We start from the raw sequence: 22,150 nt of genomic DNA, 5'->3' as shown, positions 1-22,150 counted from the left end.
TTTAGGAGACTGTCAGTGTAACATTTTTATGAGCTACTCAACCCTACTTGGATTAAGCACTGTCCCATGGAAATACAAGACAAATTATTACCTCCAGGCTACAAGCTTTTCAAATTTTTTTTGTTAAATTGTATTACACCATGCAGTAAGTAAGCAATGTTATTATTCATGATGTCACAGTCTCTGTATCTTCTTCTAAAAGAATTCCACCTAAAGGAAAGCAAAGATACTTCTTTGAAAAATTTCATTGGGATTTAAAAACTTCTGATAAATTAAACAGCCTGCTAATTTAAATCAGTTCCAAGACAAACTTTGTTATAGAAAAAAAGATGTAAATATTATGGTGTAAATCTAAAATCAAATGGGCATATTGATTAATGAATTTGATTAGAATAGTTATGGATTAACTGAAGTCCAGTCATTTTCCTTATAGAAATACAGTAAAAGCTCTGTTATCTAGCATTCTACTAGCCAGACTACTCTATTAACCAGAATTTCTGGCTGGTCGGCCAGATGCGGGGTGGATGGTGGGGGAAGCTCGCACGCAGCGGCCACTGCCACCACCCACCACCCTGTACTGCCACCGTTCTACATCTGGCAAAACCATCCATGTCCACTGGTGCCATTCTGCATCCAGCTGATGCCGCTGCTCCCTCTCTCCCTGGCCCCTCTCTGCTTCCAGCAGAAAACCACCGGCCTCAGGTAACCAGAATTTTTATATACCCGGCACCCCCCATTTCCTACTTGTGCCAGAAAACAGTGCTTTTACTGTACCTTGATTCAGGCTCACAGACTTGTCTTCAAGACACTGTGAACAACATGTTGTAAAAACTGCAAAAAAAGGAACAGCTTCAAAGGTGCTTTTGTGTAGATTATTAAATAAGATTCAGATATTTTTGCACAGTAAATTATTGAAGTAATTAATTAGTCGTTGTTTTCTTATTTATTTAATGACTAAAACTACTTTGGTAAAAAAACAGTATAAACAAATGGCCTCAATAGCTACTGATGATAGACTTATGGTTCATTCTTCACTTATTTCCATGATTATTTTGTTGTCTGGGAATGCCTGAATAGATCAAACCAATTAAATTAAATTCTCTGACTAGTAAATCACATTATTAATTGTAAAAAGGTATCTTAATATAAAATCAAAATAAAAGTTTGTTTTTAAAGAGGTAGAATATTTTATGAAGAGATTAAACAATTTCAAGTCTGTCATTTCATTTTTTTAGGGAATGCAGGGAGAGAAAATTGCAAATATTTAAGGTGTCAACCAAGTTAAAATATGAATGATGTGCAGCTTGCAGTACACACAGAAATAAGCTACAACAAGGGGTTGTGAAAAGAATACCTGTGAATAATTCATCAGTAATGGGTTAAATCAAAATATTTCAGTGCAACCTATTTTTATTTGTTTATTGATCCACATAGCATGTTTTAACAGTACATTTCTTTGTATTTTGAAGACTAGAAATATAATATGCCAAAAACAATTACATACAAAAAACTAGAGCTCTTAATTAAAACAATTACAGTGTTTTATTTCCAGTGTTGCTGTTTCATTGCCATGGTCTTTAAATAATAATTTCTGTCATGCACTTTATGCATCTTATTTTTTTCCAGAGCCTAACACTGGCTGTAGGTATTTCACAGTCATTTAAATAATATCCTCACAATAATCTTAATGTAAATAAGCAACATACTTAATGATAATATAAGAGAACAATGGCAAAACTGGCCACTATCATAGTGATAACCCAAGCTTAAAAACCACTCTATTTTCCTTCTCATTTCAAAAGCATGAAAAAAAACTTGTGTGTGCCTGTTAGCTTAATAAATGTTACTGTCACAGGACATGGTTGAGAATCAAGTTTCAGAGGCAAAAGCCTCTCAAAGAATACCATTCCAGCACCCCTTTTCCTTTTAAACTGAGGCAGTATTGCACAGAGAGACAGACAGTCCCTTGAGTAACCAGATCCAAAATCATTTAGGGCTTTCTAGGTTAAAACCAACACTGAACTCCACCCAGAAGTGTTATGGTCTATAATCAAATCACAGGGGACAGTAACTTTAATAAAGTTAATTAACTTAATTAAATTAGTTAATTAACTCAATTACACTTGTTTTAAACAGCACGAAGCAAAGAGCCCCATAGCCAACACCTGACTCCTGAAACTACTAAAATTAAGAATAAATATCTCATCTTTGACTCATTGCTAGTAAAAAATGTTGCACAAGATTATATAAGTTTTTGCTTTCTTCCCCCTTTCACTGTCACCAAAGAAATTCCCTTTCTCGCATCACCATGTCTTAGCATACAATAGCATTGCTAAGTTCTTTTTCTCATTCTCCAATGGCCCTCCAAAGGCAGCTGCTGGAACACAAAGTAATGTTCAGAGCAAGTTATACGAGCCCAATGATCCATTACATACACAGGAGAACTTGGGGTGCAGACAGAAGTGCAGTTAGTCCCACTCTAACTCAAAACGCATTGCAGGAAGTGTTCTGTGTTACAACGATCCCCCAGACCAAACAGAAGTTCACTATTGGTTCCAGGAGGGAGGGAGCTTATGGCTGCAAACCTGCAACTGGTTTCCGCTCACAACAGCCCCTTCTCTTTCCCAGCCTGTCCCTGTTTCAGAATGGGAGTGGGAGAAAGGAGGAGAAGGAGCTCATTCTAGGGATTCTCCAGTCAGCACTGGAAGGTATAGGGGGTGTACTGGTGGGTGGGCTCCAATACACCCACCTTACCCTCCAGCACAGCTGAAAAACTCCCAGACCAAACTCCCTCCGCTCCTTTTCCTCTCTCCCATTCTGAAAACAGCTTGAGGCTAGGAGGCAGCTCAGAAAGAAGTTACAGAAGATGTTCTGTTTTGAAACATCTTAATTTGACCCCTCATGCAATGAGGATTAAAATTTTTGCCCAACTAGCCATTTTAAAGCAGTCTGCAGCTGTGCACTTGTGTTTAGACATGGCTATACAACACTTCCTGTGTCCAGATGGGGCAAAAATTGTCACTTCTGTCTGCACTCTAAAAACAAGCTGCTTCCCCACACCCAACACAGCAATATAATATTCAGTTCTTTTCAACCTTTCCTATTCTAGAGAACTAGAGCCTCTTCACTTCCATAGCAGACAATATCCCAAATCCACAAAAAAATAGTGGGTTCCTTCATATGTAGAAATTATTTTTATTCTGTATGTTGTTTTTCTTCAGAACTGGTCTAGAGAGAGAGTCCCAGAAAGCTGACTAGGAGCTCACTCATGTGTGTACCCAAGCTCTGTTTGAGGAATCACTGTATAAAGTTGGGTCTTTCCACTACTGATGGATAGAGTAACAGAGACCAAACATATCTTTTATCAAACTTTATATAAATATTTGGACTCCATGATGTAAAATTTCATCATTAGATATCAATTTAATAAATTACATTAGCACCGTGTTACTGATAATAGCAACATGCATCTAGAATGATTTATTCCTTTAGTATTTTCCCAGTCTGTGTTGTAGTATTCACTCTGGGCCAGATCCAGCTTGGTCATGTAGCACTTCTGCTCATGGCACTGAAATATCTGAAACTTAGCCCCAGAAGGCAGACCTGGTTTAATTGGATTTAGGCACTAGGTTCCCACTAAAGAGCAATCAAGAAAGTCAAGAGGTGCTGAAGCATAACCAGTGGGAAATGCTTAAGTGCAGGGGTGTGTCTGAAAGCCTGTACCTCTCAACAGTTGAGGTGGCTGGATCATGCTGTTAAACAGACAATTCTATTTACTTATAATCCAGAATGTCTATTCCTCCTTCTGCAGGGAGGAGCCTAAATGACTGATGGTGGTGGCTGTAGGGCAGGGACCAGAACCCAGGTTTCTGTCCCGTCCCCCAGGTAACCCAGGTCTCCCCTCTCCTCAGCTGAGGAAACAGTGAGGTCCACAAAAAGGGTCCAAGGACAAAAAAGAAAGAAAAATTTATTCATACATTTTGGGAGACTCTTTAAGATTTAACACTCTTTGAGTAGTCTTTCTCAGCTTGAAGCTCCAGTGGTGACTGATTTCAGCATCTCACTAACGTATATACACTTAACATTGTTGATTTTAACTCTGTTGTTGTCATTCCTTAGCCAGAAAGCCAATTCCTATAGAATGAAAGACATTCATTTCTATGGCCACAGCTACCTCTGGAGCTAGTTTATCCGTATTGTAGAGATTTGTGAAGCAGCAACATAGATTTCTATTCATACTTTTACTAGGCATTATTTATTGATATTACAGTTTGATCCTTGGTTTGGCAAGGATTTGTCTTAAACTCCTGGCCCCTCCTTGACCCTTTAGCTGCCATCTGCTGGGGAAGGGGCACTGCTTGCCAGTATCTCATAAGTGGAAATGCTGCCATTAGAACAAAGAGATTCCTAGTAGTAATTTATTCATCAAGGCTTGCTTTTTCCATGCATACCACCCACTAGCTTTCTTTTCTGCCTCAGAATATATTGTGTTTCAGGACCCTGCAAGACAGGAGAAAGAACTGAGGTGTACCAAATGGTACCTGCTTTCTATGAACAGGACCAATGATGTCCTTACAGAGCCAAACAGACACAATTTTTTTATGAAGTTCTGCCAATTGATGGTAGAGGCTCCAGATCCCACAACCATGAATGAAGAGAAGTGACTCTTCAAGAACAACTTCTAGTAAATAATTCATCTTTATCAACTGTGGGTCTATAGATTAGCTCCATTGGGCTAATCTTGCACAAAAATGCATTATGAACCAAATGCCTTGCTAGCTCAGGTATATATGACTGATTTTGTGACCAATTTCAAAGTTAAAGTATTGTATCAATCAGCCCTGCTGAACATGTGGAGTTCAGGATAAACATGTTTGAAATAAATGTAAAATAGGGTATCTGGGGAAGAAGTGCTACTGTATTTTATCCAGCATACTTCAGAGGGACTTAAAGTGGGACAGTGGATACATACACCTGTACAATCTCCTGGCACAAATGGGACATCTGTCAATAGCCTAGATGATTTGGCCCTTTTTGCTAACAAAATCTACTGCAGGAAAGAAAGCAGCTAGAAACTAAAAGTAGAGAAAGAGAGAGTTAGTGGTGTTAGTCTGAAGACAGGCAGAAGGCAGGGCAGTGTCAGTATCTTATGATGCCTATAGACGCGCTTGTTCATGTTCTAATTAGAACACATTAGAACGATTAATCGAGTCTGCTCCACACTGTAATTAGAATGCTCTAATTAAAATGTTCTAACTGGACTGCTCCAGCGTCACCTTACCGTCACAAATATTAAGACCCCATGCATTTTAAAATGGCTGCGGGGGCGCTTTTTCTAAACCTCATCACACGAACTTTAGATGAAGTATCTCACGGCCATTTTGAAATGCTTTAATAATCATGATGGTGAGCCATCTTAATTAGAGCAGCTGTCTAGGAACTGCTCTAATTAACTCCGCCCCCTCCATCCTCACCGGTGAGCACCTGTATAGGCAACTTGAAAGATTAACTCATTAATCTTGAGAGAGGCATGAGCTTTTGTGGTCTGCAGCCTACTTTGTCAGATGCTATGAATGGACTTGCAGAGAACAGTGGTACTAAATAGGAAAGAATAAGGTCATTTAGATACAAAAGATAAGGAAAAGGGAAAGAAAGGAGAGGGCATTGTTGAGACAGGGAAAGGTGAGTTGAAGAGAACAAAGGGGATAAACAAAACAGTTAACCCATTGAGGGATATAAAGTTTAAAAAAGCCAGTGTATAGAATGGAATAGGAATCCAGAGTCTCTGCTGAAAACATACTCAATGAAGTCCAGTAACCCTGCTCTCTGCAAGTCCATTCATAGCATCTAACAAACTAGGCTGTTGCATACAAAAGCTTATGCCTCTGAATGAGTTAGTCTATAGGGTGCCACATTGCCCAGCCTTCTAGAAACTAAAAGTAAATGAGGTTCCAGTACGTGATAACAATAACAGTTTGGTTTCCATTTTTGTGATGATCTCCTGCTTGTAAATTGCCAGGAGCTGTATTCCTTATGTGCTTATTCCATTTGAAAGATTTGCAAAGGTAACTAATTTCATCCTCTGATTCACTTCTTAGAAATACTTTTTTCTTTGCCTTTCCAAAAATGTAACTGAATTCTTTTAATCTGTCATGATGGTTATTTTGGGGACTTGTAGAATCATGAGTATTCTTTGCTACACTATTTATAAAAGAATCCTGGTCAAAAAAACATAATTTAAATATTAAGTCTGCTGAACTTATGAAAGTCATTGAAAATTGTTAATAGGTTATATTAGCTATACTAGCTATTATATGAGTCCCTTTATACTATGCATACTGTGTGTTTGTTGTATACGTACCTAATTTTCATGTATTTGTGTGCTATGCATATATACATAAATATATATAATACATATATCAGCCTGTGTAATTTCTGGCAAATTTCTCCTTAAAGGACATATATTTCTGAACTTAAATTAACAAGTTCGCTGGTACAGAATTAAATTAAACACTACTGAACTACAATTTACCTTTTGAGGAAACAATACAAATTATACCATATCCAGAGAGTTTACTTTCTGCATTTTGGTCACAGCCGTGTTTTGGTTTTATGCCTATTATGCAATGACAAAGGTTTATTTTTCCTTTGTTCTTTTCAGAGTGCTGCAGCAGCTCCCAGTCCAGTGCTAGGAAACATTCCCCCAGGAGATGGCATGCCAGTAGGTCCTGTACCACCGGGTTTTTTTCAGGTATTCAGAAAAATTATGATTACAGGCATTTTAGGACATAGAAAAAGCCTCAGTCATACTGTCTGAAGCTCTGTAAAAAGGTCCTGTTCTAAACCGTGCTGCATATAATATGTACAGTATTCAAAGGTTAATACTCAAATTTTCAACAGAAATTTCAAATTTTAACAGAAATGGAAAAAAAGGAAAGTGAGACATCTCTGACTAATAAGAATTAGTTGTCATAATACAGCGCAACTTCAGGGATAAAGATTTGTGCTATTTTGTGGTGAAGGCTTGACTGTTGTTTAATATAGTTTTAGAATAACCTTACATGATGAAATGTTAGAATTGGATGGCTATTCTTCTGGTGGTGTTCACGTCTTTATTTAAGATGATGCTGGAGGGCTAGATTTGTAGTTATTTAGGGGCCTAGTTTCAACTAAGTACTGCTCTGCATTTTAAGCATCTAAATACCTTTGAAAATCTGGTCTCTCATACGTAACAACAAACTAAGGAATTAGTGCTTGTTTTGCCTTCTCTCAAGGTGCAACGTAGATACAGTTGCCATGAGAATCTGTTCCCTTTTTCCCAGCATGCCAGCTCTTCCCATATTTCCATATAGCTGATGGGACTAAATGTAGATCTTGGTTTGGAGTAATTCCTTAATGTGAGCCACAGCAGAGGGAATTTTTCTTTTAAATATTTGGTCTCCTAGTGCAAAATGAGTGAGGCAGGGGTCCAGGACTGGCATGTAGGAATAGATCATGATTGGAATCTCTTTTCCCATGAAAGCAAAATCTGAAATACAGGAGAATATGGGAAAGATCTTCGTTCTCTTCTCCTACTGAAGGACTAAGGAAGGGAGCAACAGGTGTGTCTGAAAAGATACTTGCTCACCTCACAAAATGGTGGTTGTGGCAGAATATTTTACCTTGCTATCTGAAAGGCCATTGAGAGTATTCAGTTTGTGTTTTTATTCTGTGTTACCTGAGTGATGATAGACACTTGCATGGAGTTCTTCACAAGCTCATGGGGGGAGGTTGAATTATATTTGGAGGATTCATAGCCATGAGCAGAGCTAGAAACATTCTGAAACTGTCCCCAAGAACATAGTGTCATTTTTTTCCATGTGTACTCAGAATCTAAGTGAAGATTTTCAGTATAGCAGTCAAAGGGATTTTTCAGGTAACCCAGTTTGCAAGTATCATTCACAAGATGCCCAGAACCTGGCAGAAATTATGTTGATTAAAAAAAAAATCTGCTTGGCTAACCGGCTATAAAGTACAAGAAGAAATTAAATGTAATAGTCTTCATTTTGAACAATATATAACTAAATCAGCTTGTCCTACCATGACTAGATACTATGGCCCCAAATCCAAAGAATTAAAATACAAAGTAGAGTTTCAATTTTCCATACAGGCAATTAGGAGGAAAAAGATGTACACATAAAACAAATATGTGCGGTTTCAAGGAAAGGTTTACTCACTACATTTCTCAGTACCTGAAAGAACAGGAGAATTTATATCTATTATAGACCAGAAAAGACTGATGTTAATAGACTGAAAAGATTGAACAACTCAGGAAAAAGTTGAAGTTCAGAATGATAACAGCCTACATGATTCCTTCTCTTAAGGTACAGGATTGTTTGGATTTCTTCGATCTTACTCTGCCAACGCATGGGAAGCATCTCTGTCTCTCCCTTGAAAATGCCTGAACATCTGTGATGTTTGCAAAAAGCCTCACAGTACTAACCTCACATCTCCAAAGGGCAATGATCCATGTTTATCAATATCTGATTGACTGACTGACTGACTACAGGCATACCTCGGAGATATTGCGGGTTCGGTTCCAGACCACCGCAATAAAGCGAATATCGCAATAAAGCGAGTCACGTGCATTTTTTGGTTTTCCAGTGCATATAACAGTTATGTTTACACTATACTGTAGTCTATTAAGTGTGCAATAGCATTATGTCTAAAAAACAATATACATACCTTAATTAAAAAATACTTTATTGCTAAAAAATGCTAACCATCATCTGAGCCGAATGGCGCCAATGGAAAAATGGCGCCGATAGACTTGCTCGATGCAGGGTTGCCACAAACCTTCAATTTGTAAAAGTGCAATATCTGTGAAGCGCAATAAAGTGAAGTGCAATAAAATGAGGTATGCCTGTATGGTCATATCTGAAACTTCAGCCAGCACAACTGCCCATCTGCCCTTTTTTTTTCCAAGATCAGGGATTGAAAATAAACTGAGGAAAATCCATTTTCACCCCAAACAGGTGATAACATAAATCAGAACTACCATCAGCTTAACAATATCTCTGTTTTACTTCCACAAGACAGTTTCTAAGAACTAGTCAGCTTAAAACAGTAAGTTTGGACTCCTCCAGGGAGCACCATTCACCTCTTCTTAAAATAGTTGAGTCCCACGTCATCATACACCATTACAACATGAAAAGCCCAAAATGAGTCCAGTATATTGCTGGCTGAAAGATTTTTACCGTCCTTGGTTCAGTAATCTGGATACTAAAGTAGCCAGTTCTCAGGAGGGTGTTGGCTCATATTTTGGTGGACACTGTCAGAGAATACAAAGGAGTACCTTTCTAGTGAACAATCTCACCTGCATGGATTATAGTATGAGATCAAGCTAGACACCTTTGCATATCAGTGTATAAAAAATATACACTACTGTATCATGGGCACTCATAGGAATTCAAGGGCTCTCAAAGTGGTATCAAATCTATATTTGGAAGGTCAAGCAAACATGAACACAAGGTAATACATTATATTAATTACCAGAGAGTAGTGACAGAACCAGAGATCCTGGGAGGAGCTGTGACATTTCTATTCAGGCAGTTCTGAGGGATTGACCTCATGGCTCATTGTAATCTACCTAGGTCCTGCTAATCTCTCCTCACTCCACAGGTATTAACAACCCTCTCTCCTTTTTAATGGTCTTGAGTGCCAGTATTCATTATTATTCATCACATTATCCTTTCTTCTCTTCTATTTCAAAGCCCTACAAACTGTTTTAAATTTTAGCTAAAAACCTTAACTCATATATAGTAATATTAACTCAGGTGAACATTAACTCAGGTGTGGAAATGACTGACAGTGAAATATCGGATGCATTGTCGAGACATTCAAGAAGACTATATTCTGTTTTACAAATCTGAATAAGTGATGGACATTTATAATGACTACAGGACTCATGAAGCAATATCTTTTAACTGTTTCTACTCAGCTTATTGTGTTTTTTAAACTTTATATGGCATCTAGGAAATTATTACACATTCCAATAAAGTTATGTTTGTTTTTGCTTTGATCTTAACTGAATAATATAGTGCGAGGCCCCTAGTATATTAATAAGACTTCTAGCTTCTCTTTAAGTGAAGACAAATATGTGTTATGTTATATGTGATGATGTGCCACACAATCTGCACCTTCCTTTTTGTTAAATCCTAGATCTGCCTATGCTAGAGAGGGACATGTTCTGGCCTTTGTCAAGAAGCAGTTGACCTCTAGTTAAGTTGCTTCGAAAATCAGTTCTTACTAGTGGCGATCCATCTTCCAGGAAAAGAATAAATTGAAGGACACACCAACAGAAATGTAAGCCTCCAGTATCAAGCCCAGAATCATGTTTGCCACAAAGAAGAGGATCCTTCACGAAGGAGAAACTCAAATGCTGGAATTTCTAGGTGCCCAACACATGCCTTTTCCCCTGACCTGGTGTATCAGTTCTAGTATGCCTTTTCTTGAATGTGGCTGATCCGAAGAGTGATCATGAATATGAAATAAGACAGATCTTACAGGACCTGTCAGTGTTGATACTCATATCTCCAATCCCCCTTGTGTTAATTGCTCATTATTTTGCACAGAAAAGGGCATCATTCTACACTCACCCAAATTCCCTGCAACTGACTTCCTGGATCCTGATTATGAAAATTCCTTAGAAGTGTGATAGGCACAGCAACAGTTATCTCTATGTTTAGTTGCCTAACGCTTTCTATTGTAATAACAAATACCATATTTGTAGAGTTCTACCACTTCCATAGTTTGCAGCAGGAACTTGAGATTTGGCAAGACCATCCTAGCATCATGGAGAAGCCTTTTGCTGCACTCACAAAATATGCTCAATTGTGTCTCAGAAATAAGCTGTCAAAATCATTTTTTCCTGTCCTTGGTTTGCTGAATCAGACTTGCCAAGTCACATTCCATCAGTACTGGGCACTGGTGCTGTTCTTCTGCCTTATTTCAGCATACCACTCAAAATTAAACCTTTGAGCAGAACAGACAAAATGGATAGTCTTTTTGCTACAGCTGCTTTCCATCAAAACACCCTTTTTTCTTGGGGAAAGTGGACAATGCTGGGAACCAAGAAGCCATTCTTACTTCTGAGTGGTACAAATAATCCTGTGCTCATCATCACCCTCATTATTGATCAGACCTTTATTCTTCACTGACTAGTTATACCAAGTGGACATAGAATCCAGATCTTTGATGTGGTGGACCAGGTTTCAGCCTATTAACTACATGGCTTCTCAGAAAGAATGTGCCAAAACTAAGAACTTGACTCTGCTGTTTACAAAATAGGATGTTTATGCAGATGTAACTTCTGTAGCATAACACAGTATGTTATGCATCAGTTTCTAGTGCCTAGTCTACAAAACATAACAGCTAACACCTGTTGTCAATTATGGTAGTGTTATAGGGTATTATAGTGTTACATGGTCAAGTAATAGAGTTTTGTGCTCCAGTGTTGAACATTCAGGGTTTAAATCCTCTAATGCCGTAGTGAGATGTAGTTAAAGTCATGTATATATTTTTAAAACATCCAGAACATAAATACAAAAAAACTAAGTTAAAAGAGAATTAAAGTTGCAAAGTCAAGAAAACAGAAACTATGAGCATTAGCTTGGCCAGCAACCTTAAATTTATTTCTTGGGGTGGATGTGTTATGATACACACTTTTATTACATAGTCACGAGCATGTATTTTCATGGCACCCCGGTCTTGTTCATTGTACAGGATGGATGTGGACTAGGGCACTGTAGTAAAGGAATCTGTTTTTTATAGGTTATGTGCTTCATTTGTTGCAGAAGCTGAATATAGGGAATTCTACAAAGAAAAAGGAGGATGGTCTTGTGGTGAAGGTCCTTGAATGCCACCTAGGAAAGCCATGTTGTAATCCCATCCACTAGAATTGACATTGTGTGTAATATTAGGCCACAATAGTTAAACCAAGTTTTTCATCGATTACTAGCAGTTATGTGGCACATGTGAAATCATGACCTTCAGAAATGTTGAGCATGTGCAACTGCAGCTGGATTAATTTGACTTTTTATGTTCAGTACTTTTGCTAGTAGTCTGACCTCTTTAAAGATGTGAACTCAGAGAGGAGTAATAGTCCAGTGGTCTGAGTGTTTGCCTGCAGCTTGAGAGACCTGGATTTAATTGCCTATTATTTATTAGTTCAGAAATGACAGCATTTTGGATAGGAACAAAGCCATAGATGCAACACATCTGAATTTAGTAAGGGTTTTGATACTATCCTGCGTAACTTACTCTTAACAAAACTAGGCAAATATGTTCTAGAGGAATTTACTGTAAGGTGGGTATGCAACTAATTGGAAAAACCTAGGGTACCTATACACATGCTCCAAATCAATTAATTGAGTCTGCTGGAGTATTTTAATTAGAATGCTTCAGTGTGCCTCACCATCACATATATTCAGTGTCCCGTATTTCAATATGGTGGCAGAGGCGCTTTAACTAAAACTCATCAAACGAGCATCAGTTAAACCCTTCCCCTCCATGGTTATTTTGAAATGTGGGACACTGAATACAGGTGACACTGCAGCATTTTAACTAGAGGGGCTGTCCAGGAGCTGGTCTAATTAAAAGGCTCCTCCACCCCACTCTGGAGCACATGTATAGAGACCCATATTTACTAATTTCTTTCAAAGTGAAAGGTGTCTCAAATGGATTTCCAGAAAGGTCTGTCCTGAACTGAATACTATTTAGTATTTTCATAAATGACCTGGATGATGAAATAGAAAGTACATTTATTAAATTTGCAGATGATACTAAGCTGGAAGGAGGGATTGCAAGTGCTTTGGAGGAAAATATTAGTATTCAAAATTATCTTGACAAATTGGAAAGATATGAAGCAAATAGGATGTAATTCAATAATGATCTGTGCATATACAATCTGGGGAATGATTGGCTAGATATCAGTTCTGCAGATACAAAGCTAGTGGTTATAGTAGGTCACAAACTGAACATGATTCAACAGTGTGAACACGATTCAATTATTGTGAAAAGCCAACTGTATACTGAGGTATATGAACAGAAGTTTCATATGTAGGTATATAATCCTTATACTCTACACAGCATTGAGAAGCCTTCATTTGGAGTACTGTGTCAAGTTTCAGGCACTATATTTTTAGGAAGATGTGTACAGAAGAAAGAGTCCAGAGGAAAGCAAGAAAAGTGAACAGTAGTATAGGGCCTGTACAAGCATTCTTTGCTGAATGCTTGTACAGAAGCATTCAGAATAGGCCATTTATAAGAAATTTCCACTGGTAGAAATCTTCCTGGGAGAGGGAGAAGCACAAGCATTCAGACTACAGCTCTCCCCTCTACCCTCCCCATATCTTTTGGACCTGACTTGGAGGGGAAGGAAGTAGTTGGATAATGCCTTTCACCCTTTCTCCAGTTTGGGGTGTTCCCTGGGAAATGTGGTTCTGCAAGTGCCACAGAGTGGGGGAGTCAGAGCTGGTGCCTGCAGCTCCACACGCAGGGATGTGAGCATGCAACTTTGTAGGCGTTGTGTGGAGAGAGCCACTCAGCTCCCTACTGCATGGCATGGTGAAAACCAGTGCCTGAAGCCCCACACACAGGGTGCCAGCTTTGAACTTGCTGTGCAGGAAGAAGTCATTTAGCACCCCCACCCCACACAGCTTTTGTAGAGCCACACAATCCACAGCCCTGCATCAGACTGGGCAGAATATGGAACAAGAAGTCAGTGCTCCCCACCCATTCCCCACACCAAGGACCCCTCAGGATTGGGGATAGGCCACCCAGGAATAAGTGTCAAGATCGAAGATCTTTCTTCTGGAGGAGGCATATTTCCTCCAGGAAAAACTGAATGAATGCTTGTATCCTTCTAGTTACTATTGTGAGTGTGGTAATACTCCCAGTAGAAATGCAATGCCTGTACATGGCCAGGGAGAACATGACTTATGGGAAAACTGGAAGAACTGGATTTGTTTAATTTTAACAAGACAAGATTGAGGGAAATCTGACTTCAAATTTGTATGATATTAGCCTTCAAACGTATAACAGGTTACAGCAAAGAAAAAACTTCTAAACTACTCTCCATGTCCACTGGGGATTGCACAAGAACTAGTGAGCTTAAACTGTGAAAAAAGTCGGTAGGAACCATACAGTTATTTTATGCATTTCCTTATCTAGTATTCCACAGGGGTAAGGTGACTGTAAACAAACCCAAAAATAATCTCTGTATTCTGAAATAGGCCATCAGATTCCCTCTTTTCTTCTCCAAAATTTATGCATTACCAAGATAACTTAGACTACAAGGCTAAGTACAGGGGTTCAAAAAGCCTGAAGCAGAATCAATTAAATCTTCACAAGTTTTTCTAAGCTGTTTAAATTGAACTGATAATGAATGGGACTGATGTTGTGTTCTGTTGGCCAAAGCAGGCAGAAGCCTGCACTGACCCAGACCAGATGCCTGGAGCTGCTCATGCGCGCCTCCCGTCATTCCAGACACTGCACGGCTGCCAAACCCAGCCAATATGCAGCTCATGCTTGATTGGCTGCTGAACACAAGTCCTTACCCCCTGCTGTCAGCCTCAGGGAAGGTACAGCCAACAGACCCTTTCTCTCCAGCCCTGCCCCTCTGGCAGCTGCATGACTCTGAAAGGCAGGGAGGTACAAGGAATGTACCCCTGGGCCTGGCACCAGTCACACCCAGCAGGGGTCTGCACAGCATGGGGAGGAAAGCCCCTGCAAGGGGCTTTTCCTTCCACTGAGGAACCAGCAAGTCAGGCTGCAAAATCCCTTCTCCCACCCCTTCTCCAGCTGCCAGGCTCTCTGAGAGGCATGGAATAACGCACCCCCCCACACACACCCTTCAGAGAGGCCAGTAGCTGGCAAGAGTGTAGGGCTGGGGCTTTTCCAACCTGGTTTGTTGGACTGCAGGCAGGGGGAAAGCGCCCCTACAGGGGCTTCCCCACTCCAAGCCATGCAGATGTCTACTGGGGGGGCCGTGCTGAGGGGCGTGTTTTCCCCCCGTACCTTATAGAGAGGTTAGTGGCTGGTGATGGGGGTAGGACTGGGGCTTTCCCAGATTGCTGGCTTGCTGGGCTGGACAGAGGAGGAGAGATGCCCCACTCCAGGGTGGGCTAAGGCCCTCCAGCTAAGACCCAGAGTGGTGGGGGAGGGGCAAAGGTCTGTTTCCCCACCACTCCATCCTGCCAGGCTGACAGGTGCAGGCAGGATGCAGGCTAAGGACTAGAGTAGTGGTGGGCAAAATAAGGCCTCTGGGCCAGATCCAGCCCATTGAGATCTAATCTGACCCATGAGTGGATGGCTGCCAACTCATTGGATCTGGCCCAGGGGCACTTGGTTGCTTCAGTCACCATGTGGTCAGATGCAGCAGCATCAGCCCTTGATATGGCAGCAGCCGTGGACCTGGATGGGGCTTCTGTTGCAGCAAGCAGGTGGCAGCATCAGCTGTGGTTGCCACTAGTTGGTTTAGAAGCTCCAACACAGAACCTGCCAATGGCATCCACAGCTGACACCGCCACCCTCCCAACACAGTGGAAGCTCCCTCCTGGAGCCCCAACCCAGAACCTGCTGGCATCGTCAGCTGTGGACCCAGGCAGGAGGTTCTGAAGCACTGGGCAGGCAGCAGTGGCAGCTGTGGGCGCCACCAGCTGATTCCACATCAGGCTCCAGAACCTGCTGGCTGTACCCACAGCTGACACCGGTGCCTGCCTGCTATGGCAGAAGCCCCTGTCTAGGGCCACAGTTGAGCTTCGAGACTCCTGACAAACTACAGTTCCCGCTGGGTTCTGGAGAGAGAAGGAGAGAGAGAGAGAGAAGAAATGAGAGAAGAGAAGAGGAAGAGAGACAGTGAGGAGAGAGAGACAGAGAGAGAAGAGAAGAGAGGCAGAAGAAGAGACAGAGAGGTGGATGTGGCCTTTGACAGGTCCCCAAAACTCATTAAGTGGCTCTCCAGCTGAAATAATTCTAGTAGAGTCTATTTGTACAGAACATTTTCTACAGGAAAAAATGAAAAGGTTTAAGGACTAAAATAGGCTAGAGCTACTTAATTTACTTCCAGGTCTGAAAATTGGAGGCATACAGGCAAAGCTTTTCATATGATCCTGGTCCTGCTGTAGCCAAAAGGAACTTTGCTGTTGAATTTAAAAGGGCCAGTGGACTATAAAGCTTGGTTTGCAAATACTGTTTTACAGGTGATAACATGGTGCAGTATGAGGGTATTGCTGTTAAAGTTTTCATTAATATATGTATGGGAGATTTTCAGAAGTGTTTAGCATTAACCTAATTCTATTCTCAGTCAATAATGCAGCCATCCGGAAAAATACACATTATTTTATATATTCACATACATACATACATGTGTACCCGTACAGGCGCACAAGCATACATATATGTGTATATGCACACATACATATATGTATACCTGCACTTATATTCTTATATATACTTATATATATCTAATCAGCTAATAACATTGGCATAACACAAATATAAGTTTTACATTTGTAAAGTAGTCCTATGTGCTTCTTGCTTGTTGTATCAATTCTATTAAATAAATAAAGGTAAAAAGGGATGTTTCCAGGACATGATAACAAATACTTTTAATTTAAAAATAGTGAACAGTGTGAGCTTCTTGGGGTCTATTTCCTTTCAGTTATCTTTTCATTTTAATTGTGATATAGGTAAATTTAAGGGTTCAAACTTTATTCCAGTGGAAATCATATTTCCCTTGGAGGCAAAGATGTGATACCATTTTTTGCTGTCTGCTAATCTGATCCAGTTTGTTTAATTTTGCAATGCAGTTATGAAAAACATTTAAATACTTGTTTAATCAATTTCTTCCCTGCTACTTTCTTAGTCCTGGGCTGACCAAATGATTGCTGTATCTTCACATATATAAAATAACCATATTTTTAAGGCACTAAAGCAGATTTCAAAACAGAGTTCATACCTAACTCACCTGGGAAATAGTGCTGAATAGTTAACTCATGAAGTCCTGACAGAGTTTTGGCAAGAGCAGTTCCTTTTCTTTTTCTTGGTTAGATTTTTAACCAAAGTGTACCAGCAATTACACTTTTTGTAACTGCAAGTAAAATTGATTAAAAATGGAAAAGAACATTTAACTTTGAAATTACTATTTCACAGTAGATTTTTTTAAGCTTCATTCTGGTTGAACATACCACTAAAAATGTTAAAGAAACTATATAATATATATAAAAGTTATCCTGGAGTGTGCTACATTTACCAACTTGTGGTAACGGCAAATACTTGGATATTCATGGGGAAAATGTGTTGACAGCATGTTTGAAAGACAAATGTTACACATTTCTCTTACATAAAAGCAAAAGGAAAAAAAAGAGTACAGAATAAGGTAAGGTTATTCTGCCATCTAGTGGCAGTTGTCCATTCTCTGTACTAGCTCTAGCCATATTATCCTGATGTATTATTTTTAGCTCTGTTGTGCTTTTGCAGAGCTGACCTAATGCTCTAGTAGAACCTTATTACTGTAAGACAGATGAGCTATAGAAGTTTCCATTTCTTTTCCTTCATAACATCACTAATTATCAGAAAAAGGTGAATTTAAATAATAGGTAGGAGAAGTAACCTTAAATAAACCCATAAACTCAAAGTTAATCTCCTTGTATTTTAAAACAAAGCCATACAATGTAGGTTTAAGGAAGAAACAGCTTTGTAAGCTTCCATGGAAGGATAGAAAATGTGTATTGTTTTAAAAGACCAATTGATCTATAAAGTGATGTCATGTAAATACAGTTATATCTCCCCTCATTCTGGGAACAGCTGGTGATGAAATAAGTTAGTCTGCAAGATACAGCACCTGCAGCAGTCACTCTAAATTACACCAGCCGGTATAGTATACCAGAACAGTCTGCTAGGAACCTTTAAGATGACCAAGGGACTAGGAAAGCCCATTGTGTTCCTACCTCCTGCCTATGTAATATCATATCCCACCACCAACTGATCCTGACTAACCTTCTACTCCCTAGGAAGGGGTCAGGAGAGAACCTAAAAGCTAACGTAAGGGTAATTCTCAGATGCTTCTTCAGGGCAGATTTAAGCTCACTGTGTGCTTTTCTAGTGACATAAAATGACTTTAGCAAGGCCAAGCATCTGGACTCACTAAGTATTTAAATTCATTTTGCATTTTTAAAGTTGTGTTTTAAACCATAAGTCTACTACTACGTTCCTGCTAAGCCCCATGTAGTTTCCTGATTTTCTAGTCCATTGCCTTTATTATCCACCGTCCTTTTTTTCCCTCCAAACAACTGCACACAGTTTAACAATGGCAGCATCCTGCTTAGTCACTTATCTTTCAATACTGATCTTTGTGCTTTCCTCACTCTCACAGTTTGCTTGTCTGCTTATCCTTCCTGACAACAATTACAAAAATTGCTCACAGGAAACAGTTTATGGGTGGTAGTTAGAAAACCCCTCTTTTCCATGATGTAGAATTTGCAGTCTGCATTCCTGGCAGCAGGTAAAGGTTGAAAGGCATTGACTAGCTATTGCATACATTCAGTCAGGGCATGGATGAAGTATTGATTGATAGTGGAGATCTTTGACTTTATTTAGAAGAACAAATAAATGTTTATTAGTAAAGTAACTCTAAACTCTAAAGTTTTATTTGCGAAAATCAAAAGTAACTATACTGTATTTTGTACTAAAATATACAAATATAGACCCAGAGCATGACTGTACAAACAGTCACATACCTTACATATCTTTCCTACGTAGAGTTCCATTGAAGTTAGTCAAAAACCATTGTGCTAGGAGAAGCCATAAAGATTCCCTTTGTAGAAGAGGTGCAAATTTATCTTAAAAGCTCTAGCAAAAAGTCTCATGGATTGTTGAACACAGTTGTAATCAAATGAAATTATAACCAAAGGCTTGAACATAACTCATAGGTGGAACTGAGGTTTTAATAGGTATAAGGAATATTTTAAAATATGAAAGTGTTTTTTCTCCTGGGCCTTATTTTGATAGCTTCATTGCATATTTTATATAATTCAAATGTTTTTATACCATTAGTTGAAGATACAGTTCCTAGCATTGCAAAGACTTGAGCCCGCTAAGGCTACTTATTTATATAAAAGTATGCATTTATGTATTTCTATGCAGAATCAGGACTTCTGTGTATTTATTCTTATAACTTTAAATTTAAAAGATGTTATATATGGAACTATAAATAAAAAATTATCATTAGTCAGGGGAGGAGATTAGCATTGAAAAGGTCCATGAAATAGTTTTGTATTTCTGCCTCCCTTTTTTGTTTCTTCACTCTTTTTTTCTAAATAACAGAAATAAAGTCAACTTTAAAAAATAAAGGTGCCTGACATCTGCTGGCTTTGATAATGCCATCCTGCAGTTGTGGTAATGGTTTTAACTGCTCGTAACTGTTAGAACAAATTAAAACTTCTCAGCTTGAGTAACTAAATAAGCTCTAAACCCACACTCTCCCCACTGCAGATACAGTCTCAAGCAGCCACAAACCCATTGCTAGTTGTGGAACAGCCTGGGGGAAGGGAAGACACTTATGTGACAAGCACTTTAACAATATCTGAAGAGGGAGAGGAAATGGTAAAATAGGGTTTTGGTTCCTGGGATATCTATTCTGGCCTTTTGAATCTTAACCAGACAAAAATATGTATGTCACTTAAAGTATGCAAGCCCAGTAAAGTCAAGCATACTAACTGCACAACAGTATTGGCACTCTGTTACTTCTGAAGCATGGTAAGGAGTGCATTACAATTTTCTTTATCTTCAGACCTACTTGTTGGCATAAATTGATTCTTTCCATTAGCCATGAGTCTTTTCCTATGTCAAAATTCTTTTGATGATGATTCTGCTCTTAGCTTAATCATAATAATAATAATACATTTGAGAACTATGATAGCAATAACAGTTCTTAATCCCATAAATCTCTTAGCTTTACACCTTCTGACATTATTCCTAGAAATGAAGCTTGTACGTGTTTCAGAAATAACAGGTTTAATGTGCTGTGTCAAAAATGTCTTAATTTTAGGAGCATAGGTTAAAAAATGTTCATCTGATACTTCCTGACCTTAGAGCTCCAGCTTAAATGTGATTTGGAATTACTAGTTTTATTTTATGTAATATTTTCATTTAATAAAAATTAAAGCCAAAAGTATTCAACCAATTTAAGATACATATATTTCATAGCACCTTTAAAACTGCTGTGCTTAAGAGATCTTCATAAATTATCATGCACATAATTTACCCTGTTCCTTTGACTTGCTGAATCTTTTTAACTGAGAAATACTACTATTTGCTGCAAAGGACAGAGATAAGATAACAGTACTGTTCCCGCAGGTCATCTGTTACTGAAATTAGTGTTACTCTCTCGAATTCCTGGGTGAAGTAACCCGGGTACCAGCAGGAGATCATGTTTTTAAGATGCCAGGGAGAAGCTTACCTAAGTGTCAAAGTGTTTTGTTTACTTTTTAATGCAGAGTCCCAGGTATGTAATCGGAGTACTGTAACATTCTTTCTTACTGTGGTACAGGTCCAATAATTCTTTGGTGCAAATAAGGCAGCCACTTAAATTGAAAAACAATTATTTGTTTTGCCTATTGGTCTTGGAGACTGACATGGTAGAAGCACTGAAGTCTGGGAAGGCAGTTATAGTAATCAGTCTTATTTTAAATGTTGCATTTTACACTCTAATCCTGATCAAACCTCTCATTATTTTCACTCTTAATCTTATGGAATGCAAGTCTGTATTAGACTGCTGTACAAACCTCATCTGAAGCAGAGAAGTATTCCTGTTTATGGAAATAAAGATTTAATTACAAGAGAAGGCCAAAATTCAGAGACATATTGTCACTTGTGTATATAGAAACTCCAGCACAAACAACTTTATGTAAAAGTTCTTATACTATTCATATGAAAAGCTATTTAGCTTTCATTTGTAGAGTTCCTGAATATTCACAGTCTAACCCAAAATACAACCTTCAAACACTTTCCAAAAAGTAAAGCAGATACTTCTCTAGTTTTTTTTGTTTATTGTTCATGTGTAATTGAATGGCAAGTATTTTTATTAAGCATTAACAATAAATTATCTGAACCTTTATAAAAGATAACTACATGTTTATGTTCATAAATAGAAAGTGATAACACAAGCGTCATTCTCAGAGATAAATTAGTTTAGTCCTTGTTAGAATTAAAATGTGTTAATCAAGAGTATCTTATACATTGTGGTAACAGTGATTGCTGATGGAAATGTCCACCAAGCACAAAGAGGAAACTAAATAAATGAAACTATGTGAGTTGTAAACTAATTCTAGTAAACTAATTTGGCTATTTTATGGCCCACTGCTTTCTTTTGGTAAGCTCAAGAAGCATCCCATTGATAATAAAAGGTCTTCTACTAATGGAAATTTTAAAAACCCACCTGAAAATCATATTATGAATTTATAAAAGGGATTTATGAAAAATGCTACATCCTTATCATTTTCTGTGTACTGATTTAATAAGCAAGTTACTCTATGCTCATTGCAGCAAAAGGTTTTTCCCTATATTTGGAATGTAAATAGTTAAACAGTTTCAAACTTTTAAACAGGAATGGGATATGCCTAAGGAAGCAAAACAATGTGAACTTGAAGGAAGTGACTGAGATGGAAAACTAAGACAGAGAATATGGGACTGGACAATTGAATTTAAAGATCTAAAAGGAGAGAAAAGTCTTAAGTACTTTTTGACCTAGATTATGCATCTTCTCACAATTTTAGGGATTCGAATGTATGACTTCTGGGATTCAGTCATTCTTAGACTCCACATTGACTTATGACTTAGTAGTTTGAACAATCTTGGTATACCTGCTCCATTAGTATATAATACCTAGCTCCATTACCCTGATATTTACCTAAATTAAGGTTGCAGTTGCATTTTGGAGCTTCTGATGGCAAGCAGTTCTCAGCTTCATAGTTTCATAGTTAGTAGGGTTGGAAGGGACCTGAGCAGATCATCATTCCCTGCCATGGCTGGAAAGAGTACTGGGGTCAAACGACCCCAGCAAGGTGTTCATCTAGCCTCCTCTTAAAGACCCCCAGGGTAGGAGCCAGCA

General features: G+C 38.7%; 1 protein-coding gene across 1 annotated transcript in view; it reads left to right on the top strand.

Moving 5' to 3' along the window:
* The window catches only part of SSBP2 (single stranded DNA binding protein 2), a 222,395-nt gene that overhangs the window by 136,920 nt on the left and 63,325 nt on the right, over nucleotides 1–22,150 (top strand). Inside the window, exon 5 of the mRNA XM_019531710.1 lies at nucleotides 6,662–6,751. Within this exon, the coding sequence (XP_019387255.1) occupies nucleotides 6,662–6,751 (90 nt within the window). The remainder of the gene's footprint in view (nucleotides 1–6,661; nucleotides 6,752–22,150) is intronic.

The sequence above is a fragment of the Crocodylus porosus genome, unplaced genomic scaffold (assembly GCF_001723895.1).
Source record: "Crocodylus porosus isolate Cpor-Errol unplaced genomic scaffold, CroPor_comp1, whole genome shotgun sequence".
Classification (NCBI taxonomy): domain Eukaryota; kingdom Metazoa; phylum Chordata; order Crocodylia; family Crocodylidae; genus Crocodylus; species Crocodylus porosus.
This window is presented reverse-complemented; position numbering and strand designations above follow the sequence as displayed.